Source organism: Amblyomma maculatum, chromosome 9, assembly GCF_055883805.1.
Source record: "Amblyomma maculatum isolate TAMU_Amacu chromosome 9, ASM5588380v1, whole genome shotgun sequence".
Lineage (NCBI taxonomy): Eukaryota > Metazoa > Arthropoda > Arachnida > Ixodida > Ixodidae > Amblyomma > Amblyomma maculatum.
Genome location: NC_139352.1, coordinates 50,593,310 through 50,613,952, shown reverse-complemented (window position 1 = coordinate 50,613,952; position 20,643 = coordinate 50,593,310). Strand labels below are relative to the sequence as shown.

The 20,643-nt window shown below is 44.4% G+C and overlaps 1 protein-coding gene across 2 annotated transcripts; it reads left to right on the top strand.

The window, feature by feature from the left end:
- The first annotated feature begins 203 nt into the window (after window positions 1-203).
- On the top strand, window positions 204-20,252 carry LOC146179051 (uncharacterized). 2 transcript variants are annotated; one of them, XM_084578772.1, is made up of 6 exons: window positions 204-404; window positions 6,870-7,014; window positions 10,074-10,207; window positions 17,148-17,247; window positions 17,734-17,965; window positions 18,530-20,252. In XM_084578772.1, exons 1-5 carry the CDS (start codon window positions 314-316, stop codon window positions 17,945-17,947), a joined length of 684 nt encoding a protein of 227 aa, XP_084434898.1. In that variant the 5' UTR covers window positions 204-313; the 3' UTR covers window positions 17,948-17,965; window positions 18,530-20,252. The 2 variants fall into 2 exon arrangements, with proteins under 2 accessions (XP_084434898.1, XP_084434897.1); XM_084578771.1 differs by lacking the exon at window positions 18,530-20,252 and having other exon boundaries at window positions 208-404; window positions 17,734-18,262.
- Window positions 20,253-20,643: the final 391 nt, after the last annotated feature.

Here is a 20,643-nt window from a genome sequence, read left to right as displayed (position 1 = left end):
TCTAATATACTGGCTTAAAAGTGGCATGAATCTCTGAAGAACACTTTGACATTTCGACAAGGAGTGCCCGCAGTCGCGACCTGCATATGTCAGCCGATAAGAGCTTGCCGCGGCCTGCGTCAGCCACATACGTCATTCGGTGTGAAGTAAACGGTAAGCGGAGGTGCGATAAGAGCCGGAACGGCACCGCCCGTGAACACCGCCGTCACTTGAGTGATCCGAAGGTCTCTCACCGCGGGTGGGCCTCTCTGCATATCAGAGGCCGTACAAGAACGCAGAAGCTGGTCGCGTACTTTTGTGGTCGACGGTGGCTATGGCATCACACGTTACCTGTGCGATGTATACCACTGCCTTCGCCATGTTACTATTGCTAGCCTTCCTCCAAGTTGGGGCTTCAGCACAATGTGAGTTATTTTGTTAATTTGCCGGTCCTGAGGCGTAAATTAGATATGGACCGAGGTGTGGGACCTCGAATCGGGTGCAGAGGAGTGGCGTAGTTTACAACGCTCAATATATTTTGTCAAGGGGAAGAACAGATATACCGTAAGACCGCGCGAATGGATGTAACATAATTGTTATTCCGCTTGGAAGTTCCCATAAAAGCTGATGTGCACCAGTTCATTTTTTACGCATTTACAAAATTGCGCTTGTAACCCAAGAAGAGATACGTCTGTGCAGTCTGTGTATATGGGTTTTAGAACAAAGAGGAGGTCATATACGTGATAGAGTTTGACGATTAGGCAAATTTTCTTCATTTTCTATTTTAAGAGGCCGCCAACGTCAGAGCCTACTCCATCAATGTAGCGACTCTCTGATGAAATCAGGTAGATGATTTACCCTTTATTCAATATTTAGGAGAATACTCCAAGGCGGAGTAGATTTGTAATAAGGGAGTAATTCAGCATTGTCATCCACCCAAGCACAGCCATACGGCTACAAAGGAAAGCTTATTTGAAATTGGATTTTTTTTTCCATTATAAACAAGTCAATTGGATCAATTGAAGGAAATTAATCAGTTATTTAAATAAAAGGTATAATTTTACAACAATCCCTGTAGATTCTAGGCGAAAATGCCGAGCTATATGACTACTGGAATCCAATAACGGCTTCGGTTCTAAAAGTCGGCATCTGTTGGCATGTGTCTGCGGTCACAAAGAGCGATCTTTCCGCCCTCCATAAGCATCGTTCCTTGAACATGTCCCCACCAAACCGCTTTAAATATACGGCTGCCCGCCCACCTCGATAAACCTTTGTATCCCACCTTCGCCCTACCTTTATGATTAGTATTCATTATTGTCATGCATTATCACGAATGGCAGATTACCAGTATCCCCGGAGAGGAAAGTATAACAGTTACACCTTACCTGTATGATCAGCTAATATGCAGAAGAACGGAAATCTGAGCTAGTTGGTGCATTGTAAGATCATAGGTCGCATAGGTTAAGGAACATAGGATCAAGATATGGTGTTGATGTAGTATTTTCAGCCCCCAAAAAACTTGCCAAGATATGTGCCATAGTGGACAGAAGAATGAAGAATCAACAAAAAATAAGCGAGAGGAGGTCGTGTAAAATAAATCACCAGGTTAAGTTCGTACCATGTGCTGAAGGCGTGGTGTATGACATTGAATTTTCTTGCGGAAAGAGGTATATAGGCCAAACAGGTAAATGTATCAACACCCGTCTACGCCAACATAAGGCATCTTTGAAAAATGCCCCATCTTCGAACCTTGCCCTGCACTACAGGGACTGCCCTTTAAATAATGATCCGAGATATCTTGACAAAAAAAACTATGCACACCTCTTTTTAACAACACTAATGTAATCTACAGGCATAAGGATCAACTAACCAGAGAGTTATCGGAAGCCTATCACATCCATAGAAAAGGGGATAGTTGCGTGAGCACGCCATCGGTGCTTCTGCATGACACTGAGATTGCATATTTGGATTCCCATGATTAGACTGATGCTTGTTTGGGAGCGCATGCGTCCTGGTTCTTGAGGAAAAAAAGTGTATATTACCTGTGCTTTTTTCGAATAAACTTCAGTTGTTAGTCAGCGCTTGTCCGTTATTCTCCTCTCTGTTTGTCCCAAGTAGCCGCGCTGTTTTTTGATATCACCTAATATAAGGCAGAGACGTTAATGTCGACGAAAAAATGTTCAACTTAAATTTAGGAGTTAGAACTACGAATAGAGCTATAGAACTTAATAGGGTAGGTGTAACGTTGATAGACATGAAGGGTGTCGAATGGGTCAGGAAAAAAATGCGCGTTAAAGAAGGCCTATTAGAAATCACGAAGAAATGGGCAGAGGCAGATGACGCAATGCGAAGTCAAAGTATCCGATGGTCCGAAAGATGGACAGAGTCTGGCTTCCAAGGGAAGGCAAACTTAGAAGGGAGCGGCAGAAAGGTAAGCGGATGAATGATATTAAGAAGTTTGAGGGGATAAAATAGATGAAGGTGGCACAGAATGGGGCTAATTGGGGAAATTTGGCAGAGGTTTTCGCCCTGCAGTAGGCGCATTTAGGCTAGTAATGAAGATTCACTATTGTAAAACATGCAGGCAAAGGTAGAGGGAACATTCAACTGCTTGCACAGAAATGTCGCACCAAACGTTTAACTGTGCCGTAATTGTTTATTGATACTTGTAAACATAGGTAATTAAAGCGAAGGCAATCTGTAAACATAGTTAATTAACGAAAGCGAAGACAATTAGACATAGCTTCATCTGCAGTTATATGAACACCAAATATTTGCTAGAGTGTTTGCGATCGTCACGGCACAGCGATTAACAAAAAATGCAGACAGCAAATGTAAGAGGTAGATGACTGTGCACCTTTTCTGAAATCTGTATAATATTGTAGGTGACGTAGTTCCTGTCTCGTCACAGGAATATCGTGACATAACTACGTTAAGACTGAGTTGAAAAATACCATTGAACTAACATAAGTCATTTTGCAGAACCTAACTACCAAACGTGCACATTACGAGCGTTACGCCTAGTAGGAATTTTACTTTTTTTATTGGGCTATAGAAGGAATCATGCTTAAGTTCCCCCGCCATTTTTTTTTTAAGATTTTATTTTGGTTTGCATTACAACAGCAATGAAAAGGGGAGAGCAGGCAAAAAGTGTATCAACACCTGACGAAGGCCCACCCATCCCACCCCGTAAGAAGACTGTTTACAGAAATAAATCTAAAAACAAAACACCGCATGAAGACATACAACATGAAATATGCACAGAATTATACATTACAAAACAAGTTATATGACAGCATATCGATGGGAAACAGATTAGATATAACATAATATCATAACACTCCGAGAAAACAAAAAAAAAAACATAGCATATGTGCAGAAGGAATACATATATGACTACAAGGCATCACAGGGACACACGTCTGGACAATCGTGTCTGGAAAAGCAAATTTGAAATGGAAAAGGTGTCACACGTCTGGACAATCGTGTCTGGAAAAGCAAATTTGAAATGGAAAAGGTGTAAGTGAAGTTTTGTTTGGCTTAGGCCTCTAGAAGTAGGCTGACTATGCGTTTCTTAAATTTTTGATCACTAGAGGTTTTGAGGGCGAAATCTAAAATTATTATCAGTATCCGAATAGTGTATCGTCGAATGCATTTTGATGCAAACTATTTATCGAGTGACTTATTAGGAAGTCGACATAAGTATGCTGTCTATTGCAGAATAGAAAGTATTAACCAGATAGGCTCAGGAGCAGTAAATAAGGTTGCTGGAATTTATTTGCGAAGTTTGTCACCTCATCGCTGTCAAAACGGCTAATCTTTCTCAGTGATTAGTTATAAAGCTTGCACGAGCTTTGTTTACTGCCTTTTGCTAGAAAAATGGTTACCAAGCTAAATTCCGGTCAGATAAGGAGATCATATTATTTGTACACTTCAGACTGACGTGGTGGCTTGCCGTTGGAAAGAAAAATGGCTGCGCTCGGGTGGATGACGAGTAATTACTTCCTTATTACAAAATTACGATATGCACACCGCGATATCCAGCCTTATTTGAAAGACAGAAGGTCATGAGTCAACGAGATCACAGCAGGGCAAAGAATTGGAAGCAGCAAAAAAAAAAAAAAAAAAAAAAGCATAGGAGTTGTGCAAAAAAAAAAAAAATGAACATAGCTTCCTACTCTAGTGAAAAGCCAATCAGATTTGCCTAAAGCTATCGCGCTGTGTGGTGCGAAGTAATTAACATGAAATTTTAAAGGAGCCACCGGCTTTCACTGATAATACTTGCGCTCGCGGGCAGTCGAATAGGCCTGTGAACAGCACAGGCACAAACTCCTTGCCAAATGCAAAGAATCCTCGAAAATATTTCACATAGTTTTCTCCGCAAAAGACAGATCTAACGCTCTGGACAAGCTGCATACTTTCAAATTTCGGGTATTAGAGAGGTCAGTCATGGTCGATGCTTCTATTAATTATTCGTATGCAGTAATGAGCGTTTAATGCGAGAAATGTTGAAATTTTATCTTAATATTTTCGTTCTATACAAGAGTCACTAGTTTCTCTAAACTTCGAGTACCGTGGAACAAAAAGAAAAAAATTAAAACAGCGACAGGTAATCGAAATTTGTAGGTTTTATAATTATTGCTCCTCTTGCTACCCTTCATTTGATCCCGCATGTAAGTTGGATATGCGTACAACCTTTCTACAATTTTTTTTTTTCAGGAATGATAATTCAGGATGCTATAAATAAATGAAATCTGAATTTGCATTTTATTTCTCAAAGAAGGGCAATAGCTATCGGTCAAACGCGCACGTTTTCATCTGGCACGCATGTTTAAAATCTACAGCCTCTGTTTTCGTCAATTTTTGTTTTCTATAGCGTCAATATGCAATTTGCGCATTAAGGAGTTATTATTTATCACGTAAGTGCGAGTGGGCCCGGGTTGCTACGAATGGAGATGCTTATTGGCCTCACTTCAATATTGCCGTTATACACCCAGATAACACCACGCCGCGTGCGTATGTTATCAAAAGAATGCTATCTTGTTATCTTTTTTAAATAGCTACGCACTTTGCATCGTGGGCCTGATGTCTGGAGGGTGGTTCTATGAGGTTATGAGGTCACTGCCAGCGGCCCTATACACTGCTCACCACTCTGCAGCTTAACAAGTGATCGAACCGAGTAACGAATAAAAACAAATGTTGTACACAGCATACACAGCATACACTATCATACCTATCTGATTCTTTTGTGGAAATTGCTACAGGAAATCTATAATTATCAAACTCACTTCAAAAGAGTTAGTGTCTCATCGGTCTCATCGTTGCATCGTCAATTATTGATGTGAGAAATTAGCTGCTCCAGTGAGTAATCATCTTCAAGGAGCGCTGATGAGCATGCAACCTATATTCGAAAGGATAGGCTGCGCGTGAAATATTCATTGGTAATATGTTATAGCCTCAGCCATGACGCGACTTTCTATTTATTTATCTCGGTTTTTGGTCCCTGTCGAGCACCCTTATGACTTTCCGTTTCCTAAAAGAGACGTGACCAGTACGTTCAGCAAATACCATTGCCTTTTTTTGCAATGTTTTATATTAAGGCGACAGCCTTTCTTGTCTGATGAGTAGTGTCTTTAGAGTGTGTGGACAGGGCCTCTCATCAGAATGTGTCAGCAGAGTGTGTTTCCATGAGCTGATACTTAAGAAAAAAAAAAAAGGCTGCACCAAGAGGGCTTCGAATCCACACAGCATTAACATTTCAGCTTCCCTGCCACACGTATGAGAGCACTTTGCTATCGCCGACCTCCCCCCCCCCCCCCCTCCCTTATTCTAACTACATTATCGCCGCAGCCAATCACGCCTCGTTTAAAATGCAACACACTCTCGCGCTGTCTACTGAATGTCGTCGACTTCAAGAAGTTACACCTGCGCAACTTCTTTATTTAACCTAGGTAAATACACCATACAAGTAAGTCATCTGGACGGGCGTGGGCGAAGTTCGCGAGCATAGTGTCAGGCGAATCCACCAGATGGCGGAAGGACTTTTTGACGGGTTAGTTGGTATATGATCTTGATTTTTATAGTGCTGAAGAAACTCCACAGGAAGAAAGATAAATGCTTTCCCCCGGCCTGATGCTCGGCTCTTCTTGGGTGAAATGCTTGGGAAAAAGGGTCACTCCCCCCCCCCCTCCTCCCGCCAAAAAGAAAAGGCCGCATAATGGGCTTTTGCCGCGCGGGGCGGACTTATTGTTGTCCGATGGCGAAACGGGAACCGGAAAATATAAACATGATGCCAACGCGTCTAGTGTCGCAACAGCAGCAGTAACGCTCAGGCTTTCTCATTTCCCCAATGTAAGTTTTGCAGTGCTCTCAAAGTTTTTAGTGACTTGTCGATAGTATAGGCACCTCATTCTTGAACTCATTATTATATCTTTCAACTGCCATTGGCCAAGACCCGCACGTATTTTTACTGCTTCGTCTGCTCAGTACACTTGCGTGTACTGCCGCCACCTGGTCGCATTTTGTGGTCCAATTCACCAGACAAACGTCTCGAGTTTCTTGCCAGCCTTCGATGTCCATGCTTCTCGTCACAGCCAAGTTAATGCATGAAAAATGGAGTACCACAGAATTATGTTGCCCACTGCCATGCAATACTGTGAGTGTGCCATTTATTTATAGACATTTTACGTAAGCAACACAGGGTCGCTTTTTAGAGCATGTTGCAGAAGAGTAAGTGCACAGAGATGTAGAGTAGTCGGCGGGAACTTTGAACACATTACCGACTTTGAAGCTCCTTCACATTCCCTTTTAACACGCCTTTTCCAAGGCGTATTATATTTTCCTATAACCTGTAGTGTCATCATCGAATAAGCTGTATTTTCTATTTACAGTTGCATATCAATTGCCAGGTCAAGATCCCTGTTCGTGGGAGGCGATAAAAACATGCTACCGGGAACTTGCTCCTAAAGCCAGAGCCGAGCTGCAGCCTGACGCGCAGGGAAATATTAACGATGAAGAGCTTGAGAGGGAGTGCAGGTAAGGTCATTTTTAAAAATGCTATAACAACAGGTTTCGCTGCCCTTCATGGTCGAGCCAGATAGGCTCCAACCAGGGAACGCCGCAAGATGAGCGCTTCCTCAAGAAAGCTAAGGAAGGACACTTCAGTGCACTCGTTTCGATCTCTATGCAGGTGCACTATACCTTTTCATCACGCCTTTTTTTTTTTTTTCGAAAATTTTAGATAATTTCTGAAAACGTTTTCAAGGTAATTTTTTTACAGGGCGTAATTACATCGTAACAATCAACATGATCACAGATCCTCTTGACACACTTGTAGTTTCTTGCTTTTTGTTTTCAGAAAAGCAAACTATGTATTTGGATTTCTATGGCAGTCTCAATAATTCGTGAGGGCAGAAAAATCTTCAAAATCGAAATATTGCTACGCATCAAAGGCATAGACGAGTGATTTAAACTTTCTCATTTAAACTTTCACAATATTCCACAGTTGCCTCGCTGCAGTGGCTCAGTGGCTATGGTGCTCGACTGCGGTTCGCAAGGATTCGGGATCGAATCCCGGCCGCTGCGGACGCTTTTCGATGGAGGCGAAAAGTAAGGCGCTCATGCCATGTGCAATGTTAGTGCACGTTAATGGGTTAATGAAGTTTCCAAAGCCCTCGATTACGGCGTCCCTCACAGCCTGAGTCGCTTCACGTTAAGCCCCCTAAACCAAACCATTTGCCCACAGCTGACGCATGAGTGTATTCGAAAATAGCGACCATAGGTTCTATGTAGTAGCTCTGACTACTCGGCGGGACCGTAGCTTCTAAAAATAGTTTTGCAATGTTATCCCGCCAGGGAGGTGCAGTGGTTGAAGCGCTCGGCTGCCCAAGGATGCGGGATCGAATCCCGGCCTCGGCGGCCGCTTTTCGATGGAGGCGAAAAGCAAGGCGTCCGTGTGCTATGCGATGTCAGCGTTGTTGTTGTGGCTGTAGGAAGAAGGAAAAGAAAATGCACGGGCCTGCTACTGCTTCTGTAGCTGAGCCACCACCGCTGCCTTGCGCGGGCAGAAGAGAAATTAGAGAAGAAAGAAGAGGAAGAGGAAGAGAAAGACGCGCGCCGCAACAACAGCAGTCGTCCACCACCGAAGCAGTGGTGGGTGCAATGACGGCCTAAAACAGATACAGTTTGGTGGCAGGCTAGCTCCCGTCGCAAGCGGCGGTGACCTACATGTCCCAGCCCCATCAGGGCCAGGATCACCCACCCTTCACCACCTCCATGTCAGCGCACGTTAAAGATTCTTAGGTGGTCCGCAGCCCTCCACTATCAGCTCCTGTTTCTCTGTATCCACTTTCTCCCCCTACCTTCCTCCCTACCCTTACGGCGCGGCTCAGGTGTCCACAGAAACAAGCGTGACAGATACTGCTCCTTTCCCTTCCTGTGAACCAATTATTATTATTATTATTATTATTATTATTATTATTATTATTATTATTATTATTATTATTATTATTATTTTTATTATTATTATTATTATTATTATTATTATTATTATTATTATTATTATTATTATTATTATTATTATTATTATTATTATTATTATTATTATTATTATTATTATTATTATTATTATTATTGACATTAATTACTGTGCCCAGAAGGTGCTGCGGTAGATTAACCGCCTGTTTCGCGATACGCCTCGCGGACAGAAAAGAGCACACGACGTTCCGAAAGTTCAAGCCGTTTGCATTTCAGTTTCTCTCGATATAGAGTATGCATTGAAACACCTTAAGTTACTATATGCAGAAATTATTGAATTTTGCATGACTTTTTTCTATTCTACGATTGAGTGGATCACACTTCGAGGGACGATTAAAAATTGTGATAGTCATAGAAGTCATTATTTTATTAGCAAGAAAATGCTAGACATTGTGCAGTTTTGGTACCTATGTACAGTAAGAAATGGGGAAACGTTAATTTTTTAATTGGTTCGCAGGAAGGGAAAGGCGCAGTATCTATGTCACACTTGTTCTGTGGGCACCTGAACGAATTTATTGATTTGATTTATAGGAAGGGAAAGGCGCGGTACCTGTCTCACTTGTTTTCTGTGGACGCCTCAACAGCGCCGTAAGGGAAGGGAGGAAAGTGGGAGTGAAAGTGGAAAGAGAGAACGGGGAGCCGTAGTGGAGGGCTACGGAGTAATTTCGACCACCAGGGGATCTTTAACGTGCGCTGACATCGCACAGCACACGGGCGCCACTTCGTTTCACCTCCATCGAAACGCAGCCGCCGTGGTCGGGTTCGAACCCGGGAACTCCGGCACAGTAGTCGGGCCGGAGTTCCCTTTCTGAGATAAATCAACGTCATGAAAGACGGTTTCTTAAGTCTTCATTCCCGCACGAAACCTGTCGTACTTTTGTTTTTTTGTTTTTCCATAAATTTTTGAGTTGAAATTTTTGAGACATTTGTTTTCAAAAATCAGTTTGCTTGAAAGGGCACCAATTTACGATTAAATATAGATAGCCCGCGAATATTAATGTGCGTGCTAGAACACAGAAATAAAAACATTCTTACAATATTTTCATTTTTACGGTGAGTATGTGAAGGCCATCCATGACGGGAATTTTGCTGTTGAATCTGCTGAAAAAAAATTATCCAGTGCACCGTTTAAACGGTGCGTGCTTTTTCAATGCAGAAGAACCATTTTATCCGCGCCTTCGTTGAACTCTAAAAAAAGAAAAAAGACAGTGCTTGGCTGCTAGAAGGTAGCCGCTCCCGACAAAAAAAGCTGAGGTGAATCCTTGCTTTTCGAAGAAGCTTCTTTCTGCGCATAGAGTTTCTTAGTGTAAGAAACTCTATGTTTCTGCGCGCAAATTACGGAAGTAGGACAAGTAATCGCCTCGCTATTGTTACAATTCAGACTTCCACACTAGTTCGTGGAGGTCTCCAACAGTAGCCTCACACTGAAAAGTCAGTGTTGTGCAATGTGTCTGCTGTAATACACTCTTGCCCTTGCTGAAATGCTTAATTGTTCGTGGCTTTTAGTCAACACATTTCTTGCGAAGGTGAAAACGTTCGCTTCGTTGCATCTACCACAGAGAGCTGCCGTCACGTTCTGACTGTTACAAAGAACTCAGCTTGTGTTCTGAGGATGTGAAGACTAACGCCAGCTTTCTCGAAGAAGGGTACATGCGCCTCCGGGACTTCACTTGCGACAAAGATGCGCTGAAAGGTGAGTGCAAAGACGCCTATCTGCATCCTTGAGCTTAATAGATTGGCCTGTGTGAAGTAGCTATCTTTAATAAGTGTTGTCTACTTTTAAGGGGATGGCGGTAAAGCTCTCGCTTCCTAGGAAATACGGTGTCGGGTTTGTCGTTGCCAGCGCTTTGAGCTACAAATCGCGGGCTTTGTTCTTGTAAAGTTTAATTGGCTGCTAATATGGTCAACGCGCGTGTTCATCAGGTTGAGGGATATTATGATAGTGATTAGCGAGGTCGATTGAAGAGGAGCTCCAACTCAGACATCGCCTTTGCAATGAGAGGGTGGTATAGCATTGCAGCATTCAGGGCTTTTGGATCACGAATTAGACATGCTAAACCTAGACAAAACAGGCGCGTACGTTCAGCAAGACTTGGTTTTAAAGGCTTTAAACCTACGTTGGAGGTCTTTCATGTAATCTGGTAGATTAGAAACTGTAAGCGAATTATCACGTGTACAATAACAAAGGTAGAAATTTAAATGGTTAGTAATACGTGCAAGGTATTGTCTTGTGTATACGTTAACGAGGCGAGAGAGTTATGTCTGTATCGATGCTTTTTATGTCCCCTCGGGAAGCTTTCTCTTCAGAAGATCTTTCTCTACCTGTTCTCTCCATCTCATCACTGGCTGTCTACGCCTCCTTTTCGTTCCGGTTATAAACTCTAAAACATTTCTTTTTTCTTTTTTTTTTTGTCAACATACGGCTGCGCAGATGAAGTACTGTGACGCAGAAAATATATAGGCCCGCATGTTGATTGCGTTTGGGAACAATAAACGTATTTTGTCCGAGTGTTGAAGCCATGCGAGGAAGCCTGTGGGAGAAAAAAATATTGATGAAATAAATATTTCTGGCTTACGGGGCAAAAAAAAAGTTACTTAAAAAAATAAAAGATACAAGATACAAATTCCCATTTGAAGCTAGAGCTATCGCCATTGCTATGACCGCCTTTCAGATTATCCTGTTCGACTATTCTGCTTGAGGCCGCCGACGTCATGAACCGTAGGAACATGAACGTTTGAGTGTAGTGGGGCCGTGCGGGGGCCCAGGGGCCTGCGCGCCCCGAACTCCTCTGTTAAAATAAATGTTTTTACTACTACTACTTGAGGTCTCTGTCAGTCTTGCATTTTGTTCCCCTTTTAATCAATCTGAAGTTCACTGCTTTCCATAAAAGCATGCCGATGATTTTGTAGGTAATAAGCTTAGCCCTTCTTAACCTCGTCTACTTGTAGCACGTTCTCTCTACAGCCGTGTAGAACTGGCTGCGTTTCGAGATTTTCTCATTTCATGCTGCAGCTCCTATGGACTTTATTCAACCTTCGCGTTCATAACTACAATAGTACGTCATGACTCTTGAGCGTTTTCTGCACTGCACGAATGCTAGCAAACTACTTGCGCTGGATATCAACACCAACAACGCCAGATTCCTCAGAGGTATTAGGAACCCTTAGGGCGATGGCAGATTCCTACGTTTTAGAGCGCAGCTCTTTGGTGCCTGTTCCTTGGTTTTTATTCGTCGTCGCCGTTGCCCCTCGTAACCAGCTCCACTTTCACTCCCACCTTCTTCCCTTTCTTTACGGCGCGATTCAGGTGTCCACAGAAACAAGTGTGACAGATAATGCGCCTTTCCATTCCTCCGAACCCGTTATGAGACTGATTTATTTATAGGAAGGGAAAGGCGCAGTAACTGTCTCACTTGGTTTTTGTGGACACCTTAACCGCACCGCAAGGAAAGGGAGGAAGGTGGGAGTGAAAGTAGAAAGAGAGAACGAGGAGCTGTAGTGGAGGGCTACGGAGTAATTTCGACCACCTGGGAATCTTTAACGTGCGCTGACATCACACAGCACACGGACGCCTCTTCGTTTCGCCTCCATCGAAACGCAGCCGCCGAGGTCGGGTTCGAACCCGGAACCCGTTTTGAAGTATTTGTTGTGACTGAAGGAAGAAGGAAAAGAAAATGCACGGACCTGCTACTGGCTCTGTAGCTGAGCCACCTCCGCTGCCTCGTGCGGACATAAGAAAGAAAATAGAGAAGAAAGAAAAAGAAGAGGGAGAAAAAGATGTGCGTGCTGCAAACATTTTTTGAGACTATGTTTCCCGCCACTGCAGTGTTTTAGAGCGAAGTTCTTTGGCGCCCGTTCCCGTGTTTCACGCCGTCGCCGCCGTTGTCTTGGTAATCAGCTCCGCAGCTGAGCAGCGCGCGCACCTCCACCCCTCCCCCTTCTCCCTCGCCCTCTTCCTGCGTGACGGCGAGGGTGCTCTCCGGTTGCCGAAGCACCGGCTCGCTATCAGCGGATCACGGTGCGTGCATCCCAAGCCGGGTCTCCAAAGAAAAAAAACTTGGAACTTTCGGAATTACAACAGACTCAAGCCGAGCATAGCAAAGAAATCAGAATCATTAAAGAAGACATCAAAGAGATTAAAGAAACCCTCAAATCCCTAGTCGAGGTAATTAAAGAGTTAAAAGAGGCAAAAGCTACACCTGCACCGGCACCTCCGATGCTCAGGCCGCCCGTCATACGGGGCCCCGGTGGGGCAAGCGAGAGCAATTGTGGCAGGGACAGTGACGACTCAGATGAAATGAATATCGATCAGGCTAGACCCGCGAAACGTAAATCAGACGACACTAGTGTAACTGGACAAGCCAGAAAGCACGTGGCTTTTAGAAAATTAGTCAAGGATGAAATCATAGACTTCGAATTGAACCTGAATAAGAAACTTGAGGCGAGATTTGGAGTGCTAGAAACGATGCTTCAAGCCCTTTGCAACGCATCGGGTATACAATATCAAAATCATAATGGATCCCAAAACGTCTAAAATTTGGCATTGGAATTGCCGGTCGTTGTCAATGAAGCGATGGCTCTTGCAACAGTACGTAGCTAGCCAGAACACACAGCCTTTGGCAATGGCTCTGCAGGGAACGCGAGGTGTATGGAAGCTTTCGGGGTACAAAAGCTACGATAGCGGGAAGGGAAGTAAAACACAGGTCGTGACGTACGTCAAAAACAACGTCGCCGTCGTCCAGCACGAAGAAGGTAACAGGGAGACCGAAACGGTCTTTGTGGAAATCCTGACCGGTAAAAAGAACAGAGGCAGCATATTTCTACTCAATGTGTACAGCTCCCCGAAGTGCACGAAGGCGAGGTTTGGCCCGATATTTAGGAGAGCGATTAGCCTGGCAGGTAAGAACCCACTAATAATAGCCGGCGATTTTAATGCCAGACATCGAGAATGGGGTTACACGACCAGCAGCCCAAAGGGTCAAACGCTGTTGGAAGATATCACTGAGTCAAACCTCTACATCGCTAACGACATTAGATGCCCGACGAGGGTGGGCAACAGTGTGTCAGCGGACACAAACCCGGACTTGACTCTCTGCCGTAGAACTGGCATAGTCAAGTGGACGAACAAGCATCAGGATCTAGGTAGCGACCACTACGTGCTAGAGGTAGAACTAAGTAGGAAAGTGAGCGTTAAGCCCGCTGTGTGTCGGACGGAAACCCAAGTGGATTGGGATAAATTCAGACAGATCAGAGAACGGGAAGAAATTGGAGATATAGAGTGCATTCAAAATTGGGCCGCCCAATTAATTACCCATGTCAACGAGGCCACCGAAGAAATTAAAGGCGAAGCTCTGCCTGAGGCGATGGATAGCAGGCTATTCGGCATGTTCAAAAAGAAAGAAGAGCTAACGAAGAAGCTCAAAAAGCAAAAGTGGAACCGCAATCTCAGGAGAGAGATAGCCAGACACAACGTCGAAATAGAAAAATACGCCCGGAAACTCGAGTCGCAACGTTGGGATAACAAATGCGACGAGATGGAGGGCACCATGAATGGGGCCAAGACGTGGCAACTGCTCAGGTTCATGATAGACCCGAGTAAGTCCAAAACGGCCGCCAACATAGAACAGGTCAAGGCGAGGTATAACTTTAAGGGTACGGACAAACAGCTCATTGACAAGCTCAAGTCCATGTACGTAGCTCCCCCCGCCACAGCGCATTACAGAGATTACAACGAACCGGCGAACAGCGAGCTTGACGCGTCCATAACAGTGGCAGAAGTCAGAGCGGAGCTGCACGGCCTAAAAAGACGCTCGGCCCCCGGGCCGGACCTCGTTAATAACAAGATGTTCGCAAATCTGGACGACGAATCGATCAATGCCCTAACCAAATATTTAAATCAGGTGTGGGAGAGTGGTCATGTACCCCAAGAGTGGAAGAGGGCTAAGATCACCCTAATCCACAAGCAGGGAAAACTACCGGGCTTGGAGAATCTCCGCCCAATATCACTAACATCCTGCGTAGGCAAACTACTTGAGAAAGTTATTCAGAGGAGGCTAACCAAATACACCGAAGAGAATGATGCGTGGCCGGCTGAATTGGTCGGATTCAGGCCCGGCCTTTGTACGCAAGATATCATGCTCAGACTACATAACGATGTTGTCAGAGACTTCAGGAAAAAAAAAAAAAACGAAAGCTATTCTAGGCTTAGAACTTAAGAAAGCTTTTGACGACGTCAGTCACGACGCCATTCTCGACGGGCTCGCTGAGCTTAGAGTAGGCGAAAGAACCTACATTAGATAATTCCTGCGAGACAGGACGGCGATTATCAGCTTTCAGGGCTTATGTTCGGAGGAGTTCCCGCTGGGTAACAGAGGCACTCCGCAGGGGGCTGTGCTCTCACCTTTCCTTTTTAACATCGTAATGAGGAAGCTCCCCAGTAAGCTTGGCCATCTCGATGACTTAAAACTAAGCATCTACGCGGACGATGTGACCGTCTGGATGTGCGAAGGAAACGACTCGTACATCACATCCAGGCTCCAAGAGGCAGCAGATATAATCAGCTATCACGCAGAGGACGTAGGTCTATGCTGTTCGCCAGAAAAATCGGAGCTCCTGGTAATGACCAGCAGTAGTGGGAAGATAACTCCAGATATCAAAATTAAAGTCAACGGAAACGAAGTCCGGAAAGTAGATAAAATTAGAATATTAGGTATGATTGTCAACCGCAGGGGTAGTAACAAAAGCCTGATTAAGAAATTAAAAGATCAGGCGGAGCTCGTAGTCAGAGTATTTAAGAAGACGTCCAACAGAAGGAGTGGTCTCACGGAGGCTAGTAGACTCAGACTCGTACAAGCTTTTGTCACGAGCAGAATGTGCTACGCGACTCCATTCCTAAATATCAACAAGACCGAAGAACACAAATTAAACACCATAATTAGGAGATGCACGAAGTGCGCTATAGGACTCCCCATAACTACTTCTACCGACATTCTAGAGAAAATGGGGTTGCATAATGAGTGGAAAGAGCTGGCTGCGGCGGTCAGGCTGTCCCAGAGAGAGCGACTCGCAGGAATGGCGGCGGGTAAGAAAATCCTCGACTGGGTAAACCTACTGGCGCCCGGGGAAGGCGAAAGTGTCAGAGAAAGCATAGATCGAGAAATCAGAAAGCATCTATACGTCTCGCCCATACCGAAGAACATGCACCCCGTACACGACGATGGGAGGAGGAAAGGCAGAGCTAAGCACCTCGCTAACAAATTGGACAAACTCCCGCCGGGATCGGTCGCCTACACCGATGCAGCGATCGGGAAAGAAGGCGACGTAACCTCGGTCGCCGTATTAGACACTGGGATCGCCATAGGAATAAAAAGAAACCGAGATCTACCGCCGGTAGAGGCGGAGGAGATTGCAATAGCCATTGCCATTGCACGACCAGGCGTGAAACACGTCATCAGCGATAGCAAAGCGGCGGTTAGAAATTTTAGCAAGGGTAGAGTCAGCAATCGTGCTGCAAACTTCTGAACGAGTCGTCTCTCGCCGAAAGCGTGACCATAATCTGGACCCCAGCACACGCCGGTCTCGCCGGCAACGAGGCTGCCCACATGCTCGCCCGCTCCTCGCTGCTCGCTACCTCGGGGTGCTGCGGACGCCTCCACAACATCTAAAACCAAAGAATGTATAGGTACCTTTAGGGATGTAACCGACAACTTGAAGAAAGACCGGAGAATATATCCGCCACCGGTTAGATCCCTGAGTAAAAAGGAATCGTACGACTGGAGAAGACTCCAAGCTCGAAATTTCTTTTCGCCCCTGTGGAGGAGTTGGACGGGTGCCAGAGGGCGGAAGAGGGACGGTGCAGAAACCGAAATTTGTAAATTTTGCGGCCACGTGGCAACATTAGATCATATAATATGGAGATGCGTTCGTGCCCCAGGGCGCAACGCGATCAAAACTAGCGGTGAATGGGAGACCACGCTAAGAAGCTCCGACGAAAAAACACAGCGATTCGCCGTCCGCCTGGCGGCCGAGGCTGAAGACCTCTTCTCCTAGACGAGGCCGGGTGTCCTCTGGCCGCGGTGTGACAGACTGCCTCCCCGGACGCCTGCGTGCGGACCCGTAGGTGGCTGCTGCACCATATTCGGCGGAAATAAATGTTCTTCCTCCTCCTCCAAGCCGGAGCGCGGAGCCACGCTTTCTTGACTCTCTAGCGGCGTCAGCGGCGTCAGTCAGTCGCCGCTATCTCTTCGCCGCGCAACGTTCCTTTGGGCCCACGCGCTGCCTCCGGCAACCTCCCGATAACTTAATTTTTTTCTTCATTTCTCCTACCACAAAGCTTCCTTCGTGACAGTCAGGAACTGTAGTGGAGTGTTTATTGAAGGAATATGTGTGAAAAAAAAAAAAAAAAAACGTTCTCTGTAATTGTACATACATGTCTTGCTCGAAATCTTTGCTTAGTCTATCGAAAAAGATGAAGCAGCTGATGAGCTGCGCTCATATTTCGCATTAGGAAGTAACGTAATCGTCGGCAATTTTTTTTTTTTCATTTGCCCCCTTATTGCGCCCTACAGTCGCCGACCCGTGACGATGCATAACATTATTATTTGTGATAAATATCCTTTCTTGTACTTTTGCAGGCCTGTACAAGTTGGTTCCTTGCGTGGACGATCATTTAATGAAAGAGTGCCGCCGGAAATATTTGCCCGACGCTCTTAAAGAACAGGTTGACGAATGCAGGTAAGGAGGGCTAAACAAATGACAGGAAGAAAATTAGGTTGGTTTGTGGGGTTTAACGTCCCAAAGCGACTCAGGCTATGAGAGACGCCGTAGTGGAGGACTCCGGAAATTTTGACCACCTGCGGTTCTTTAACGTGCACTGACATCGCATAGCACACGGGCGCCTCGCTTTTCGCGTGCACCGAAAAGCGGCCGCCAAGACCGGGATTCAATCCCGCGTCCTGACAGGAAGAAAATTACTGGTTAGGAACTTGGAGAAATATTCTTCCCTTTCTTTGACTTTCTTTAGAGGGCACGAGAGCCTCAGCCATTTTTATTACAATCTAGTCGTGGCAGTGCCGGTAATGATATGTAACATTCACGTTGTTTGTGCTCTACAAGCTAGACAATTAAAGGCATAACGCTTAAAGAATTAAGAATATGATTCCAAAAACAATGTTCCTTGAAGTCATGAGTAACGTTGGACATAATTTCCTTTTGGTACAGGGAGGCGAGCCTATACACAACGTGTACTGAGGAGACGACCCGCCAGAGTTGTCCCAAGGAATACGACGAGTTCAGGGCATCTTTCAAAAGGCTTAGCGCCGCAGTGCAGATGCTACTTGGTTGTGAGCGGTCATCGCAAGCCACTCTTGTCCCTCACACCATCATCGTGGGACTAGCGGCAGTCATCTTGCTCTTACGCGTAAAAGAAACATAGAGCCAACGACCGCGAATGGTAAACACAAAAGGCAGCAGGGCTCACAAAATATGCATCGCAGGCTACGAAGCATAGATTGAACGATCAGAACTTTTTATCCAAACCAGGGTTCATATATGTGGAGAATAACATCGTCTGGTGGAAAACGCCAGTTATTATGATTGTTTACTCTTAATTCTTTATTCACTATCACCCCGCATACACCGAGGGCGCCACAGTAAGGAGGTTAAAGAGTGGAATATAACGCGTCTTCATTTATACAGCACACCTGTTAATGTGTTTGCTAATGAGACGAATAAAAAGAAAGAAAAAAGAGCTGACATGTTAGTTTTAGCATGATCATCCAAATCTTTGAGCAATGATCTGTGCGAGCAAAGACATAATTCTGCCAACTGTAAGTATATCTTCTTCGGAATACCTGTTTTGTTTGGATATATCTGATACAGGAGTTCAAAACATAATTCTCTTCGTCAAGAGGCAAGAGTTTCAGAACCTATTTCATTTTTCATGTCGGCGCAGCTATCAGTTCTCCCGTTTAGACAGGAGACAAATGATCATCTGTTTTGATTTTTCTTTTTTCAGTTTTATTACTCAGGGCTGATGGCCAAGGATCCAATACGGGACAAGCGTTTTCAAAGAGTGGTCAGACGTGTATTAAGTAGGCTGTTGATTCCAGGCAAGAAGGCGCATGCTTCAGATTTATCTGTATAAAGTTTAAGGTCCTGGCGAACTTTGCAACTACCTACCCATGATCACTGACTCTAGGGTTAACTTATTTTTTACGTGTAAGGTTACATGAACGCATTTTTTTAGTGAACATCATTCTCCATTCTGAACATTATTCAAGAACACATGATAATTTTTTTTATAATTGGGCAACATCTCTTTCGTTTCTAGTGTGACTATATAAAACACAATCATCGGGAAACAACCGCATACAAGAATCGATTCCTGAACAAATATCATATATATATATGTTGAGAACAAGCGCGGTCCTAGAAACTGAACCCTGCGGGACACCTGATATCATTTCTAAAAAACAAGATTTATGTCTATTTAATACTACGCACTGTCGGAGGAGAGGTACAGCCTTTGTCAAAAGTTAACAGCCCAGGAGGTCTACTTCTGAGCGATACTATGTGGCTCGCAATGCATTCCCAGGTTTCTATACTTGCTGCAGGCAAGAAGATTTTTCTTCCTACACTATCCAATGGCTAAGACTTCTACGATTATTACAGAAGTCATATTATATGGCTTAGAAGCAAGCCCTCTGGGCTGTAAACGTTTGATAAAAGCTGTACGTCAATCCAAGCAAGTTTTGTGTGGTTAACATTTACTGCAGCAAGTTCTCTTAAAAGTGAAGTGTGGGAGAAGGAGGACAATTTTATTTAATTAAAATAATGTAGACATTCCCCGGAAAATGCCTTAGTTCAGGAGCCCTCTGGGTGTTCCTACTAGATTGGCCCGCTAAACCAGCTGTAACTGATCTGCAGGTTGCGTGGCTAGAAGGGCTGCCTCCCAGGAGGAGTGGGTGGGGTGTTTCACGGGAGAAACGCGGATGGGATGTGAGCATTCCCATAAGTAATGGTAGAGAATAAGTGGGGTGGCCTTGCATGTGGTGCAGTATGGTGGGAAGTCCGTGGAGTGAAAGATGTGGGCAAATTGAGGAGATGGGAACGAATGTGTCTCGAGTTGTCGCCAGCGGTGACAACTTAATGACAACTACGCAATTTAGCCAGTTAACACAAAATAATCCGCAGATAATGGAGAAACAGTATCCAACAACTTATGGAAGTCCAGGAAAATACTGCTTATTTATCCGCCGAGCAATGTATGCACATTTACTTGCGAGCATGTGGTATCTCCTTATTTCTTGTATATTGCCCTTTGTACTTTGTGGCTTTGATACCAACATCTTCTTGGACTTATTTTGATGATGTGCTTCAAAATTTTTTCAGTCTTAATGCTCAATATTTGAGCCATTTTAAACTGAACGTAATTTCAAACTAAATGTCTTTTTTCGATTCTTATTATGTTTGGAACACAGTGCGTCTCACGGCGACTATCTTTCAAATGTATGTTGGACTTAATATGTTTTGATGTACAGTGATCATGTTCTTTGAAGTGTTAGTATCTGCATATGAAGTGTAGTGTATAATATTAATCCAGTATCATGTTTCGTGTACCATGCCATAACTGCTGCAGAATTGGCCTTTGTCAAGCCGCAGTTAGGCGCCTTTTACCCGCTCCCCCCCCCCCCCCCCCCCTTCTCTTTGAGAAGCAAATAAAGGTTGATTTCATTTTATTTTTTTTTTTAGATAACATACAAGGTCATGATACAAGGTCATGTGTCGTATAGGATAAACTCTTACGCAGGCCATGTTGTCCTGAAACCAGTAAGTTGTTAGTGAGCAAATGTGTCATTATCTCTATATATAAAACATGTTCTGTTACAAGGTATTTATGTAAGTGAAATTGGCCTATATCATTATCTACTGCTTTCTTTGACCCTCTTTTATGAATAGGAACAACATGTGACATTTTTTAGTCGGCTGTAAGGGCACCGCGAGAGAACGACTTGGTGTAGATTGCATAAAAATAAAGAAAAATAGGTTCAACACAATGATTTAAAAGTCGAAGAAATACTATCAGATCCGGTAGCCTTATTGTCGTTAATATTGTTTAGCAGGGATCTG